This window comes from Pelodiscus sinensis, chromosome 11 (assembly GCF_049634645.1).
Source record: "Pelodiscus sinensis isolate JC-2024 chromosome 11, ASM4963464v1, whole genome shotgun sequence".
Taxonomy (NCBI): domain Eukaryota; kingdom Metazoa; phylum Chordata; order Testudines; family Trionychidae; genus Pelodiscus; species Pelodiscus sinensis.
In genome coordinates this window covers 15028086-15041186 of record NC_134721.1, presented here as the reverse complement: position 1 = coordinate 15041186, position 13101 = coordinate 15028086, and the positions used below count along the sequence as shown (strand labels likewise).

At 38.0% G+C, this 13101-nt stretch overlaps 1 protein-coding gene across 2 annotated transcripts in view; it reads left to right on the top strand.

Moving 5' to 3' along the window:
* CRBN (cereblon) overlaps positions 1-12841 on the top strand; it is a 41494-nt gene extending 28653 nt beyond the window's left edge. For both annotated transcript variants that reach the window (XM_075938700.1, XM_075938699.1), the window contains exons 9-11: positions 1113-1177; positions 4153-4284; positions 9571-12841. In XM_075938700.1, the coding sequence (XP_075794815.1) occupies positions 1113-1177; positions 4153-4284; positions 9571-9754 (381 nt within the window). In that variant the 3' untranslated portion in view covers positions 9755-12841. The remainder of the gene's footprint in view (positions 1-1112; positions 1178-4152; positions 4285-9570) is intronic.
* The last annotated feature ends 260 nt before the right edge of the window (positions 12842-13101 follow it).

The window sequence follows — 13101 nt, the reverse complement described above, 5'->3', positions numbered from 1 at the left end:
TCTGGTCTGTCTTTATGCCATTCAATGAACATGAAATATATTGCATTAGTAATGGGTTTTTGTGAATAACACTTGAACTGCTTTTATGATAAACAATTTATTATTGTTTAATATTTATATAGAGCTAAAATGTGCATGTCACTATTCAGGAATAAAGGAGAATATGGGTCGAGTCTGGTGCTTCAGTTCTTCTGATTATTTTAAACTAAGTGCAGTAGAATGAGAGAACAATAGGAGATGGCACATGAGAATAGGTGAATGGTGGGGAAATACAGCAAAAAGTAATGAATGTTGAGAGACATGAAGAAATGTAAAAAAAAGTAGGCACATTATTAGATAGAAGTCATTCTGTGTTTAGTGTACATCACAGAAAAAAACAAAGAAAGGCATAAGTAAGAGGAGACAAAAGGAACAACATGCTGCAGTGAGCAGACCATAGAGCACAAGGGCTAGGGGTCAAAACTTAGTTGGAACCAAAAGTTCAAACTGTGGCTTACATAAATTGTTATAAGGGAACATACTTAAAGGAGTTTTGTGTTCCATAAACCTTCTAAACTGTGTCACTGACAATTTGAAAAATATGTATATGTTTTCAAAAAAATATTTTACACTGAAAAATATACACTGGAATAAAGTATTATAATAAAATGATTTTTAAAGACTTATTTTTTGGGCAAGGTCAGTAATGAATTGTTCTGTTCCATCTTATTTTGTAGTAATTGTAAATGATCAGTTAGTCTGTTAGAATCCTTAAAGGAGGAAGGGGGTGGAGGAAGAAGAATGGGGAATCAATATTTTTAATTTTACAAAATATTTATCTTCAAGAGATTAAAAGTACTCTCTCCCAGTACTTCAGAACCTGATCACACATGTTTCTATTTGTCCTCCTTTTCTATCTCACATATTAAATGGTGACATCTTTTTATTTCTCTAGAAAACTAGTTTTTTTCTAAAGCTCCTGAAAGAATAGACCATTTCATAATGTATTACAGTTACATAGAGGCCTTTTCTTAAATTTTAAAAAAAGCAGGCTTTGGGATTATATTATACTTGGGAGATGAGCAGAAATGAGTAAAGCTGTCCTGTTAATTGTATAATTTATTTTTTTTAAGTGTACCTCTCTTTGTTGTAAGCAATGTCAAGACACAGAAATAACAACCAAGAATGAAATATTCAGGTGAGTTTTTAATCAGTTTAATCTCTTTTTTTGGAAGAGATACAATTGTTATTTACGTCCACATTACAGTAGATGAAAATTAGATATGTATTAATAGTCTTGCTCTTCTTACAACTCTCATTTTGTCTTTGAATTTTATTCTTCTGAGATCATTCTGTGCTGATCAATAAATATAGGGACTTCTCAGTGTAAAACAAATTGATAAAATAAACTGACATCATCCAGTCCGCATTTAACAAAATGGTTATTTATGATTATCTTTAGAATATTAGAAGTGGAAATTTGAAAGTCTGTGTTATATTATCTGGCCCACCATCTGGCCATTGTAGGGTTATTCTTCTGATGAATTTTGGAGTATGAATTCTTGTATATCACTGTAATATTCTGAGTCTAACACAAAAATAAGAAAAAAATCTTACGCATTATATTTCTACATTTTAACAAGCAGTGACTTTAGATTACTGTATGTGATTTGAATATCCTACATGTGCCATTAATATGTTGTGATGCAAGGAAGATGTCACATTGGAAATCATGTGACATCAAACAGTCTAAAAATCATCCTAAGAGATTTGCAGGTGTTGCCTCTAAGGTGCAGGGCAGCATAGCTTGACAAGTGATTAATCAACCCTGCTCAGTCAGTCAACTGTGCTGGGAATCCTGAGCCTCAGACTGGGCGGGGCTGATTAATCACCTGTAAAGCTGTGCTGCCAGGCAGCTTAGAGGGAACACTGCTGGCAACCTAGGGACCTGACTGGTCCCTAAGAAGGAAAGCTTCAAGGGATAGCCGAGTTAGTCTGTACAGGATAAACTTAAAAAACAGCAAATGATCTAGTAGCACTTTGTAGACTAACAAAACATGTAGATGGTATCATGAGCTTTTGTGGGCACAGCCCACTTCTTCAGATGACCGGAGTTTTGAGTTTAGGATGTGCAGACACAAAATAAATAGGGGAAAAAAAGGGGGGAGTTTGTCAGACCTGGGGAAATCAGTTCTGGCTCCCCTGGTCATGGATTCCAGGCTCTCCCAGATCCATCAGCAGACCTGGCTGGTTTCCCTTCCTGGCCCCTTGGCTCTGCTGCTGGCCCTGTCTCTGGGCTTCCTGCCTCCAGGTTGCAGGTCTCCTGCAGGCTCCTGGTTCTACTCTCTGCTGCTGGCCCCGCCCAGGGCTCTCTGGTCCAGGGTGTCTGGACGGATGTTGCTGGACCAGAGAGGTTCAATCTATAATAGGCAATTCATTCTTGTATGCATGACCTTTCCATTGTCCTCATTAGTAGGTATTTCAGGATAGTACTTCTTAAAAACAGTTACTACTGATGGTAGCCTTATCTCAGCTTTATCCAAGATAACTAGTACAGTAAACTTCCGATAATCCGCACCTTTAGGACCCAGGGGGTGCCGGATTATCAGATATGCCGGACTATCAGAAGTGGTCCGGGAGGGGATGGGAGGGGATGCCACCCCAGACCCCTCGTAGCCCCCCCTTACGATAGTCCGGCTCTGCCCCAGGCGTCCCTGATTCAGCTGCTGCTGGTCAGTTTCAGCAGCAGCTGAATCGGAGATGCCTGCAATAGAGCAGCTGGGGTGCTGCCGGGTTGGTCCCACAGCGCTGAGGGGTGGTGCTACGGCACCAACCCAGCAGCACTCCAGCTGCTCTTGGGGACGCCTGGGACAGAGCAGCTGGGGTGCTGCCGGGTTGGTCTCGTAGCGCTGCCCCTCAGGGCTGCGGGACCAACCCGGCATCACTCCAGCTGCTCTGTCCCAGGCGTCCCCAAGAGCAGCTGGGGTGCTGCCAGGTTGGTCCCGCAGCCCCGAGGGGCAGCGCTACGAGACCAACCCGGCAGCACCCCAGCTGCTCTGCTCCCGGCTTCCCCGATTCAGCTGCTGGTCAATTTCAGCAGCAGCTGAATGGGGGAAGCCTGTCTGGCTGCCCCAGCACTTCCGGGTTCCTGATGGTGCCGGACCATCAGGAGTCCCGGAGCATTGGATGCTGGACTAATGAAGTTTTACTGTATCTGTCTATGAGCTATGATGATATGAACATTAAAAGTTTTTTTGGCTTAACAAAAGCTCTTCATATTTTGTGTGTGCGCGCGCTCGAGGTGGGGGAGGAGTTGGAGGGGGTTAATCAGTGTGTTAGTGACAGTGGTAATTGAAGCTCATTCCTTATCTAAATGATATAGTGAGAAACCCTTAGTTGCTACTATGTTGTTAATTTGTGGGTTTTCTTTTAACTACTTTTTTTAATTGAGAGACATTAGTGTAGTAATTGCTTGTTTTTGCTGACTGCTCATTTTTAAAAGCAGAATTAAGAGGATGAGTAGTGTTACTATTTGTGTTTCCACTGAGTAAAAGCTTACCATAAGCAAGTAAAAAGTGAATGGAAAACTACGCTGTGTTTTGTTTATACATTGATGAGGTAAAGACCACCAGCCTCTCCAAATGAGGCATTTTCCATGTCAACTTTCCATCTGGTCTGTAGTTTGGTACCTTTAAGAAACACTTAAGTGCATTCCTGAATCAGGGCTTAAGCATGAGATTATTTTAATATTTGAGCATGTGTTTAAGGGTCTTTCCTGAAAAAGGGCCTAGAAAGTAGTTGTCAGAATTTGCTCTCATTAGTAAAGTTTACTGACCCTGAGTAAAGGATCATAGGGTCGGATCCTACATGTATCACAATACTTTTCCAAATAAGTTTGTATATTAGCTCATGTAATAAAGATGTTCATACATATTTTAATTTTTAATACTGTAACTCAATAAATCTTATCTACAAGCTTATTAGACTGCTTGTTATGCAATATAGTATAAGTATTTGGCAATTTGCTTCTATTCACTTTCTGATTAGAGTTGTTTTAATTTTATGAACCTTTTTCAGCTGTTTTCCTTTTTTTTGTGTGTGTGTGTGTCTGTCTTTTTGATATATATGTATATATCTTAAACTACATAACTGGATCTTATTTCTCCATTGTAGTTTATCCTTGTGTGGACCTATGGCAGCATATGTGAATCCTCATGGATATGTCCATGAGACCCTTACAGTATACAAAGCCTGCAACTTGAATCTGAATGGCCGACCTTCTACAGAGCACAGTTGGTTTCCTGGGTAAAATAGTATTTCTTTCTTCTAATAATCTAGTCCAGAATTACAAAATACAGTTCAGAAATCTTATTAGCAAATAATAGAAGTTCATATTTCTGACTTCAGTGCATTCTGGCCTGCAAACATTGAGAAGCAGACATTTTGTTATTTTCTAAAACTCTTAAATGATCGTTAAACTATTCTAAATGAAGGAAAAAGTAAATTTAGTATTCCTCCTTAATCTATTATAAATTAGAGAAGTAGGATAAAATGTATTCAGAATTCTCTTGTGCCTTTTAAATTCTGTATACATTTTACCACATTTGAGAAGTTGTTTTGGAATAATTTTCTTTGAATTATCCAACTAACATCTTGATAAATAACTTGATAAATGAGTGTAGCCAAATGACCTCAGTCAGGTGTCAGACCTCCATTATAAAATGGACACTGTGTCCCCAAAGGGTTTGCAGTCTTTCTCAGAGCTAGAGAAAGAACCAGCAGCTAATATCTGTTAGCAATGGAAATACATCTTTCATTCTTTCTAAAAACATTCTCCAGAATATTACTATTACTTCCTCCTGTAGTCCCCATTTAAATTGCCTTCTGTATGTAATTTGCAGCGCTAGAACTTTCCACATAGTAAACTATGAATGTCATTATGACTAGAGATTATTTACGTCTCTGAGGATCTTATTTTTCAACTGCTTGTTTATATTGCTTGTGGTTGGGAATTCTGTTTTTCATGAACTAAAATGTATACATGTCTATACATTTTATTCATGTTAAGTACATTCATCTTATGTACTTCAAGTGGTGCACACTTTAATACTGACTCCTGACTACTGATTCATCGCTATCCTTGAAAGGGATTAAATGTAATTTACATATATTCTCCCTCAGTCTCCTCAATCGATCTTTAATGCTCTGTTCTTAAAAATGCCAAGTGAAATATTTATTGTATTTATAATTTCAGAATTATGTGATTTTACTCATATTGTCTGGAAAAAAAAATTACAAGGAAAATCTCATGTATAAATCATACAAGTGGACAATTAACTTCTTAAATAAGATGGAGATTTTGAATACCCACCTTTTAAAATAAAATGGAAAATCTGCTGGATAGTGATCAGCTAATGCTTCAAGGACAACTTTTAAATTATCTGTTTAGAGCAATGGTTCTCAAAGTTTGGTCCGTGGACCAATGGTGGTCTGTGGCCACCTCTCAGATGGTCCATAGTTCAATCTCAGCCCCCACCCCTCCTCTTCTCCCATGAGGTGGGGAGCCCGCATTGTCTTCCCGCTGGGTAGAAAAGGAAGGGGGGCTGAGCTCTTCCCTCCGCCCTGCTGGGGGAACGGCAGTGAGGCTTTCCCCACTGCTGCCATTGGCTGGTGTTACCTGGGCAGTGGTCTTGACAGTGCCCGGTGGGGAAGCAGCAATCCGCTCACCTCGCCTCTGCTGGGAGCCCTCCAGCACTGCTGCAACCCAGCATCCAGCCCTGCCTGCGGTGAGCAGGCTCTGCTAGATTGGAGATCGTTATCCACCTCCCCGTGCTGTGCCGTGGCATCTGCCTGCATTCTCTGTCACCTCCAGATACTGACTGTGGAAGATGTCATGCCAGCTGCTGGAGAAACCCTGGGAGCAGTAGGGCTTGCACTGTCACGCTACAGGCCTGGGGAAACATCCAGAGGAGACTGAAGGTCTTTCCCCCTCGAGACCTGCCCATCCTGCCTTCTGCTCAGTGGTGCAGGCAGCTGCATTTCCGAGGCGGGGGGGACAAGTTGCTCTATAGTGCAGCCGTGCAGAGTGGGGCTCCTCCAGAAGCCACTGGAGGGGGCTGCCTGTTTCCCCAGGAAGCCAGGAGGATGCATGTCAAGGAGTGGAGTTACTAGGGAACTCTGTCCCTCACTTTCAGCCATCACTGAAGAGCTGGTGTAAATCAAGAAACGCTTCTGTATTGCTCTGTGCCCTATGCAGCCTCACCCCCTAGCTTGTTCTATACAACCGTGAAAAACTATCTGGAATATCAAAATTTCTGTGCTGACAAGGTACCATTTAGGTTGCCATAAACAAAAAACCAGTGCAGAGGACAATAGAGGAGCCCTCCAGCACTGAAACAGGTAGTGATTCTAAACATTTGGTTCTTCTGTTTAGAAACAATAGCCTGCAGGATTGTGCTACTTCTGATAACAATATATTGTAGGAGCAATTCCTACTACCAGTAGCACAGTCTTACAAGAGAGCAGCTCTCTACCAACCACCAACCAATGGGAACAAAGGAAGTGCAAAGACAGATGAGCACCGCTCTAATGCTCAGACCCTCGCACACCAATCCCCTTCACTTACTGCCCCCCCCCCTGCCAAGACCCTGCACCCCCCCATTGCTCCTGTACCTTCCCTCCTGGCCAGACACCTTCCTGCCCAGCCAGACACCCTACCCCCAGCCTGCTCCTGCACCCTCCCTCCTGACCACACACTGTACCCTCCCTTGTTTTTGCTCCCTCCCCCTGGCCAGACACTCTACTTCCAGCCTGCTTCTGCACCCTACCTCCTGCCCATATCCTGCACCCCATCTCTATCCCACTCGCCGGTAGCCCTGTCCCACCCACTGAACCCCTCATTTTTTCCCCACCCCAGAACCTAAGGCGGTCCAAAAAATCCAGTATCTCCAGAACCCCAGAAAAGTAAATCTGGCCTATGGAAAGCCCTGAATCTCAGACTCCCTGTCCCTTCCCATCACCCTGTGGGGATGGAATACCAGAGGAATGAGGTGTCACAGTTAGGGGCCACATCAGTGAAGATTGAAGGTTTTTTGCAGGAGTTGTGTGGGGTATGGTTTTGTTTTTGCTTCTCAGTTGTGTGGTCCCAAACTGATATTTTTGTGGGTCAGTGGCCCCCAACCCAAAAGAGGTTCCTCACCCGTGCCATAAGTGAAGAAAACATTTGAAACCTTTTGTGTTGGACATAAATTAATATTTTACTTTATTTAAAATGAAGTTTGATAAACTAACCTGAGAAAGTTAAAAGGCTTAATCTGTTTAATAATTTAATTTAAACTGTTCTCCCAAGCAACAACACTAGCAAAATGGCTTGTGTGTAATTATGTAATCAACGGTGAGTTTCCATTAGCAACCTGTGGTCCACAGGCCAAAAAGTTTGAGAACCACTGATTTAGAAACAGTTCAGCTTCTGAAGCAAATCAGTGGGATATTTATTTCCCAAGAGTTTCTCTGTCTGTGACATACAGAGTGTTTTCCATAAACTTGTCTAATTATTTCTATAGAGCCAGTCTTGTCCCTACAAAAAGCACAAACAACAAGATTGTAATTTTAAATGGGGAGTAATACAGCATAAACAGATAAATTCTGGAGAAATGCCATATATCTGTGTATCTATCTTTAGTGATAAACAATTGAAAGGCAAATGCAGAAAATATGATGCATAAGTGGAATTGTTTCTATATAGAATATTTTAAAAATCCATGAACTGTCTGCTATGCTTTAATAATAATGGAAAAATAGAAATATTACCATATCCGGATATTGATTTAATATGCAGTGCTCCTGTTTGAGAAAGTAAAATATTTGTTTTTTTCAAAATAACAGAGGTGTTTATTTCTGAGTCATTGTAGAAGTAACCTCTATTGTATGTAGTGTGTGGCTGGAATAATTACCTATTTTTGTTAGTTTATTCATGAACCATTTTAGAAATAATCATTTTAGCACTTGTAACACTGCTGGACTAGCTGCCTAATTTTGAAGCTATTGAGTTCCAAGCACTTTAAAAAGTGAATAAACTTCTGCAAGTAAAAGATGCAAATAAAATCCTTTTTTACTAAATTGGAGATACAATTCTTGCACCTGTACATTTTTATCAAATCCTTCCAAAAAGCAGAGGAGAAACTGAACAAATTTTAGACCAAAGTTGTTCATGGTTTATCCATGGAGTTTTATTTTAAAAAGAACAAGTCTTAGTAAGGGGAAGTGATGCACATCAGTTTCTCAGATAAAATTACATTAATGATTTTTTGAAAGCTTGATTCCAACTTGTGCAACCAATAAGAGTTGCATTTGTATAACTGGATTCCTGTATTAAAGTGTTTTCCCCATTACCTCAGCCTGTCCTGAGGTCTCTCTTCTAAAATATCAGGATATGGACCTATTGGATGTGAGGGTTTGATTTTTTTTTGTTTGTTTGTTTGTTTTATTTCTGTCCTTTATCTTTTACTTTCTTAATCAACCAATATGAGCCTTTCAACTGAAATGTATGGTCCCTTAAAGCTGCTATCCATACCTCCTTTCATCCCACAACCATTCAACCTTTTGGTTTGAATAGACAAGCATATTTTAGAATAATTTAAAAATCAACTTCAAACCTTTAACCCCATCATAATTCACATATACTGTAATTTAAAATTTAGGTTGTGTTCTACAACTCTGTCCTTAACTTTAATCCATAAATGGATTTCTGCCTCTTTCGGTCCCATACTATCAGAAATAATTCCCTCATCTGATTTAACTCACTTTAAACCAGCAAGTTCTCTATGGTAAGCTATTGTCTCTCAAAGAAACTGGATTTTGCATTCATTTGTTGACTTAAACATATAGCTAACATAATAGCTATTCCATGGTACTTGACTAATTTGCACACATGTAAAATTGCGCTTTCTCACCTTGCTGCTTAGTTTACCTCAAAGTTGACCTGTCAGAGCTGAATAATGTAGATAGGAGGAGATTAGCAGGGTTTATGGAACGACCAGTTTACTAACTGCTCTCAGAGGATCCTTTTTCCTTTCACACATTCATCACAGAAGTCATTTGGTGATTCATATTATCTATTCCAAAGTTACTTCTTACTTCTCACCCTCAGATGTTTCCTCTGTCCTTTTTCTCCTCTAGAGAATATTTGTGTTCTTCCTTTTGAAGCTTTTAAGAGAAAAATTCTATTGCTCAGACAAGCTAGATGCCACATTTTTTTTAAATCCATCAGAAACCGAACCCCCCTCCCCCCACTTTCCTGTTAAATATCTCCTTAATGTCTTTAGAGCAAGTCAATCATAATACACTTAAGTATTTTATGCTCCTGTACTGGCATACAATAATTAGTCCTATTACTGAGTTTAGTGCCCATGTCCTGTTAAAAAATGAATGAGAATTGGGTGCCTGAATCCCTTAAACCCATTTGAAAATCCCAAATGAAGCATATATTTTATTCTTACTGAATTACTTACCTGTGTTTCAGTTCCATTAAAATGTTTTGATGAATGATAATGTGACTCCTACTAAAAATACTCTTCTCTCTTTTTTTTAAAGATATGCATGGACTATAGCCCAGTGCAGAATCTGTGGGAATCACATGGGGTGGAAGTTCACAGCTGCTAAAAAAGATCTGTCTCCTCAAAAATTCTGGGGATTGACCCGCTCTGCTCTCCTGCCTAGAATTCCAGAAATGGAAGATGGATCAGTCCATAATAGATCACCATTACTTTGCTTGTAATCTAGTAATCTGTTTTTGGAATGAAAAAGCAATCACCAGAGTGTGTCAGTTGAATATGCTCAATGTTACTTCTGATGCTTGCATTCTTAAATAAGTTTAAGAAATGAAAGCAAAGACAGACAGGCATCATTAAAATTGGGTTTGGTGCACAGACAAAATACTGTTATTTCCCGATACTCTGGGAATTGAATGTTGTATTTTCAAATTTTGACCACTGGGAAGAGAAGCATAGTGAGAGACCAGCAAATGCATCTGATTCTAGGAATGTTAGATAAATGCTGAAACAGTTACTCCAACTTACCACTGTATAATTTAAGAAGATATTTACTGCTATTGAATTAAGGCAAAAGATAAATCAAATAGACAGTATTTGATTCATACAATTTACGTATGATAGTAAATATCAAGTTTTGTTTGTGGGATATTGGCTACTAGCATACTTTAAGTAGATTTGGCTGAGAAATTTTTGTTTCTAACTATATGAAATACTCTTATGTTCACACTGCTCTTTTTAAATGTTTGCCCAAATATCAAAGAATGTATGAGGTCTAAACCTCTTTACTGATTGATGTTCCATTGGTTAGTGTCATCCTTGTAGTGATGCTGTAAATGATAGAAGCCAAGCACTTACTGATATCCGCTGCTAAAGCAACTACTGTATAAAATTCCTTTTTAAAGGAATCCTGTATCAATTGTTTTGTCCTTATCAGTTATTTCATATACTTAGCATGTTTGACATGTTGATCAGCAATCATTTAAAAACAAAATTACTAAAATGTACAAGTTTATTCCGGTGCATAAAATATATTGCCATTTAATTCCATAATATATTAATACATTTCAGTCAGTAAAATTAAATAGGTTTACATTTATAAAACAATTTCCTTCTGAAGCTTAATTATCTTTTATACATGCCTAAAGTTTGGTGAAGTATTTCACAGATTACTTAATATTTGAAATCACTCACATTTTGACGAGGGCAGAGCAGCATATCTTTACTGCTTTTTACCTTTGCATATCATAAGTGAAAGACTGTGTATTTATCATTCTTTCCTGATAAAGAAGTAATGTTTCTATATAAAGTAGAAATCAAAGGCAGGTTTGTTTTTGAAACACTGCACGACAGAAAAGGGTGCCAAAAAGGGTGCAGCTTTTGCAGTTTTTTTCAGAATGCACTTTGTTGGTAGAATCTGAAGAAGACAGATTTCTCCCATATATTTTTTTCTTGTGAGGCTCTTCTGTTCATTCTTTATTTGTTCAAACTAAATCTTAGAAATCCTGTGTGTATGGTTACTTGTATTGTTAAAGCAAAATTATACTAGAATGCTTAACATTATATTTATGAAATGTTTCATCCATCCCCACATACTATGATTGTTTGTATATTTTACGTAGTATTAATATGTAACTCCAGTAATGGAATAAGGACAAGTATCTTTGAGACCAGAAGCTGACTTTACTAATAATGCCATGGTGTTATTGTATTGCAGTCAAAAACAGATTTTCAGGTAATACAAGATGTTGTATGCTGAAAGGATATTAGAAAACTTTGTTAGATATCTAAAGAGAAATGATAGTGTAACTCAGGTTTAGTTTCTTGAAGCCTTCTACCTCTGTGTTTCTATGATGTTTTTTGTTATCCCATATACATTGGTAAAATCAAATTTAAGTTTATGCTACAACATTCTTACCAGTGAGCTGGGAAAAGCAATATTAGCTGAAACATAATTCTGAACAGATAGAGGGTTAAAGATTATTCATTTTCTTAAAGCATTCTAGATTTTCCTCGGTTTTTTTACTCAGCTTTCAAAAAACTGAAATAATGTTAAGTGCTAGTGTGAAAGAGCAAGAGTCGTTGAGCTATCTGTACTATACTCATTTGAATCACATTGAGGGTGTGTTTTTCCTAATGTAGTAAACACAAAAACATATAGTTAGATTTTTTTTTTCAAAGGTACTAAGCACCTGAGGTTCCCATTGACATTAATGAGCTTTGTGGATGCCTAGCACTTCTGAAAATCAAGTCATTTTCTGTTAATGTTCACTGAGTTGCGGTGAGTGATTTTTTTTTTTTTCCAGAAAGAATGTTGTCTTCAGCTATCACCAAACCTAATAGCATGGTTTTATTTTTGGCTAGGTCTGTATCAGATTGCCTCAACTCAAAATATCAGAATAACATTGTGCGATAATATTTGACCATGAAGTAGGCATATTTTTGGTATTGTGCATATATAAAAATGTAAAACTAATATAATTGAGTGAGGTTAGTCAGACGTTAATTTAGCACTAATTTAAAGTTTTTCACTCTGTCTAAACTTCTGTGTAATTTTTACCATTACCAAAGTTCATGGCATTTTCTAAGTTGAAAACATGTGTGAGTCAGGTTAATTGCAAAGAAGATAAATCCTGTTGAGGGACACCTAGCCATTAAAATCTACCACTGTTGTAGGGATCCTTATTATGTAAAATATGTGTTTTATAGTATGGAAGTAGAATTGTAAAAGGTTCTCTGTACATTAGTTAGATTTTTCTATGCTTAGAAAAATGGGGTTTCTTTTTGGGGGAAGAACTACTACAATGTTAGGATTGTCAGCTGTTATCAGTAAATTATTCACAAATATTGTACAGAAATTACTTCTAAGATCCAAGTACTAAACAAATCAGTAAATATCATGAAAATAGTTGTTTCACATTCATCGGTTTAAAGCCATTATTGCAGTAGCATTAGGATACCACATTGATCTGATAGACTATTTCACTAACAAATATCAAGATTTCAGAATATCTTTTAAATTTTGGTGCAGAAACAGAACCATAATGAAATGGTTCGTTGTTGCATGCAGCTTTTTCTGTTCTAAAGTGTTTTGGAATTCTATATCTTTTATTTTATAATAATGCTATTTTTGTACATGAAACATTTTGTTCATCCACCTGTTTTTCATCTGACTGTTTAAAACTCCTTTTAAAAGTTGCAGTTAGGGTAGCACGCTCTGCTTTAACTGTTCCTTTCTCTGCCTTTTGAAACAAGTTTTCAGAAAATCTCATTGCTTGCAGACATTTGTAAAAAATAAAACTCTTTCAAACGTATTTCAAAACAAATGCCTAGGATAATGTTTTTGGGTGGTACTTGGGCTGGGAAATAAAGATAGCATTCAGTTTTGTATTATTTAGATTGTGTTGGCATCCAGATCCCCTAGGTGTGCTCTAAAATACAGAGGATACTGTTTCCACTTCCAAGAGTGTGAACACTAAGGCCATATCTCCACTTACTCTGTGCTCTGGTGATCGTTCTTCAGGGGTTCAATTTTAGCTGATCTAGTAAAGACCCACTAAATTGAACACTGATA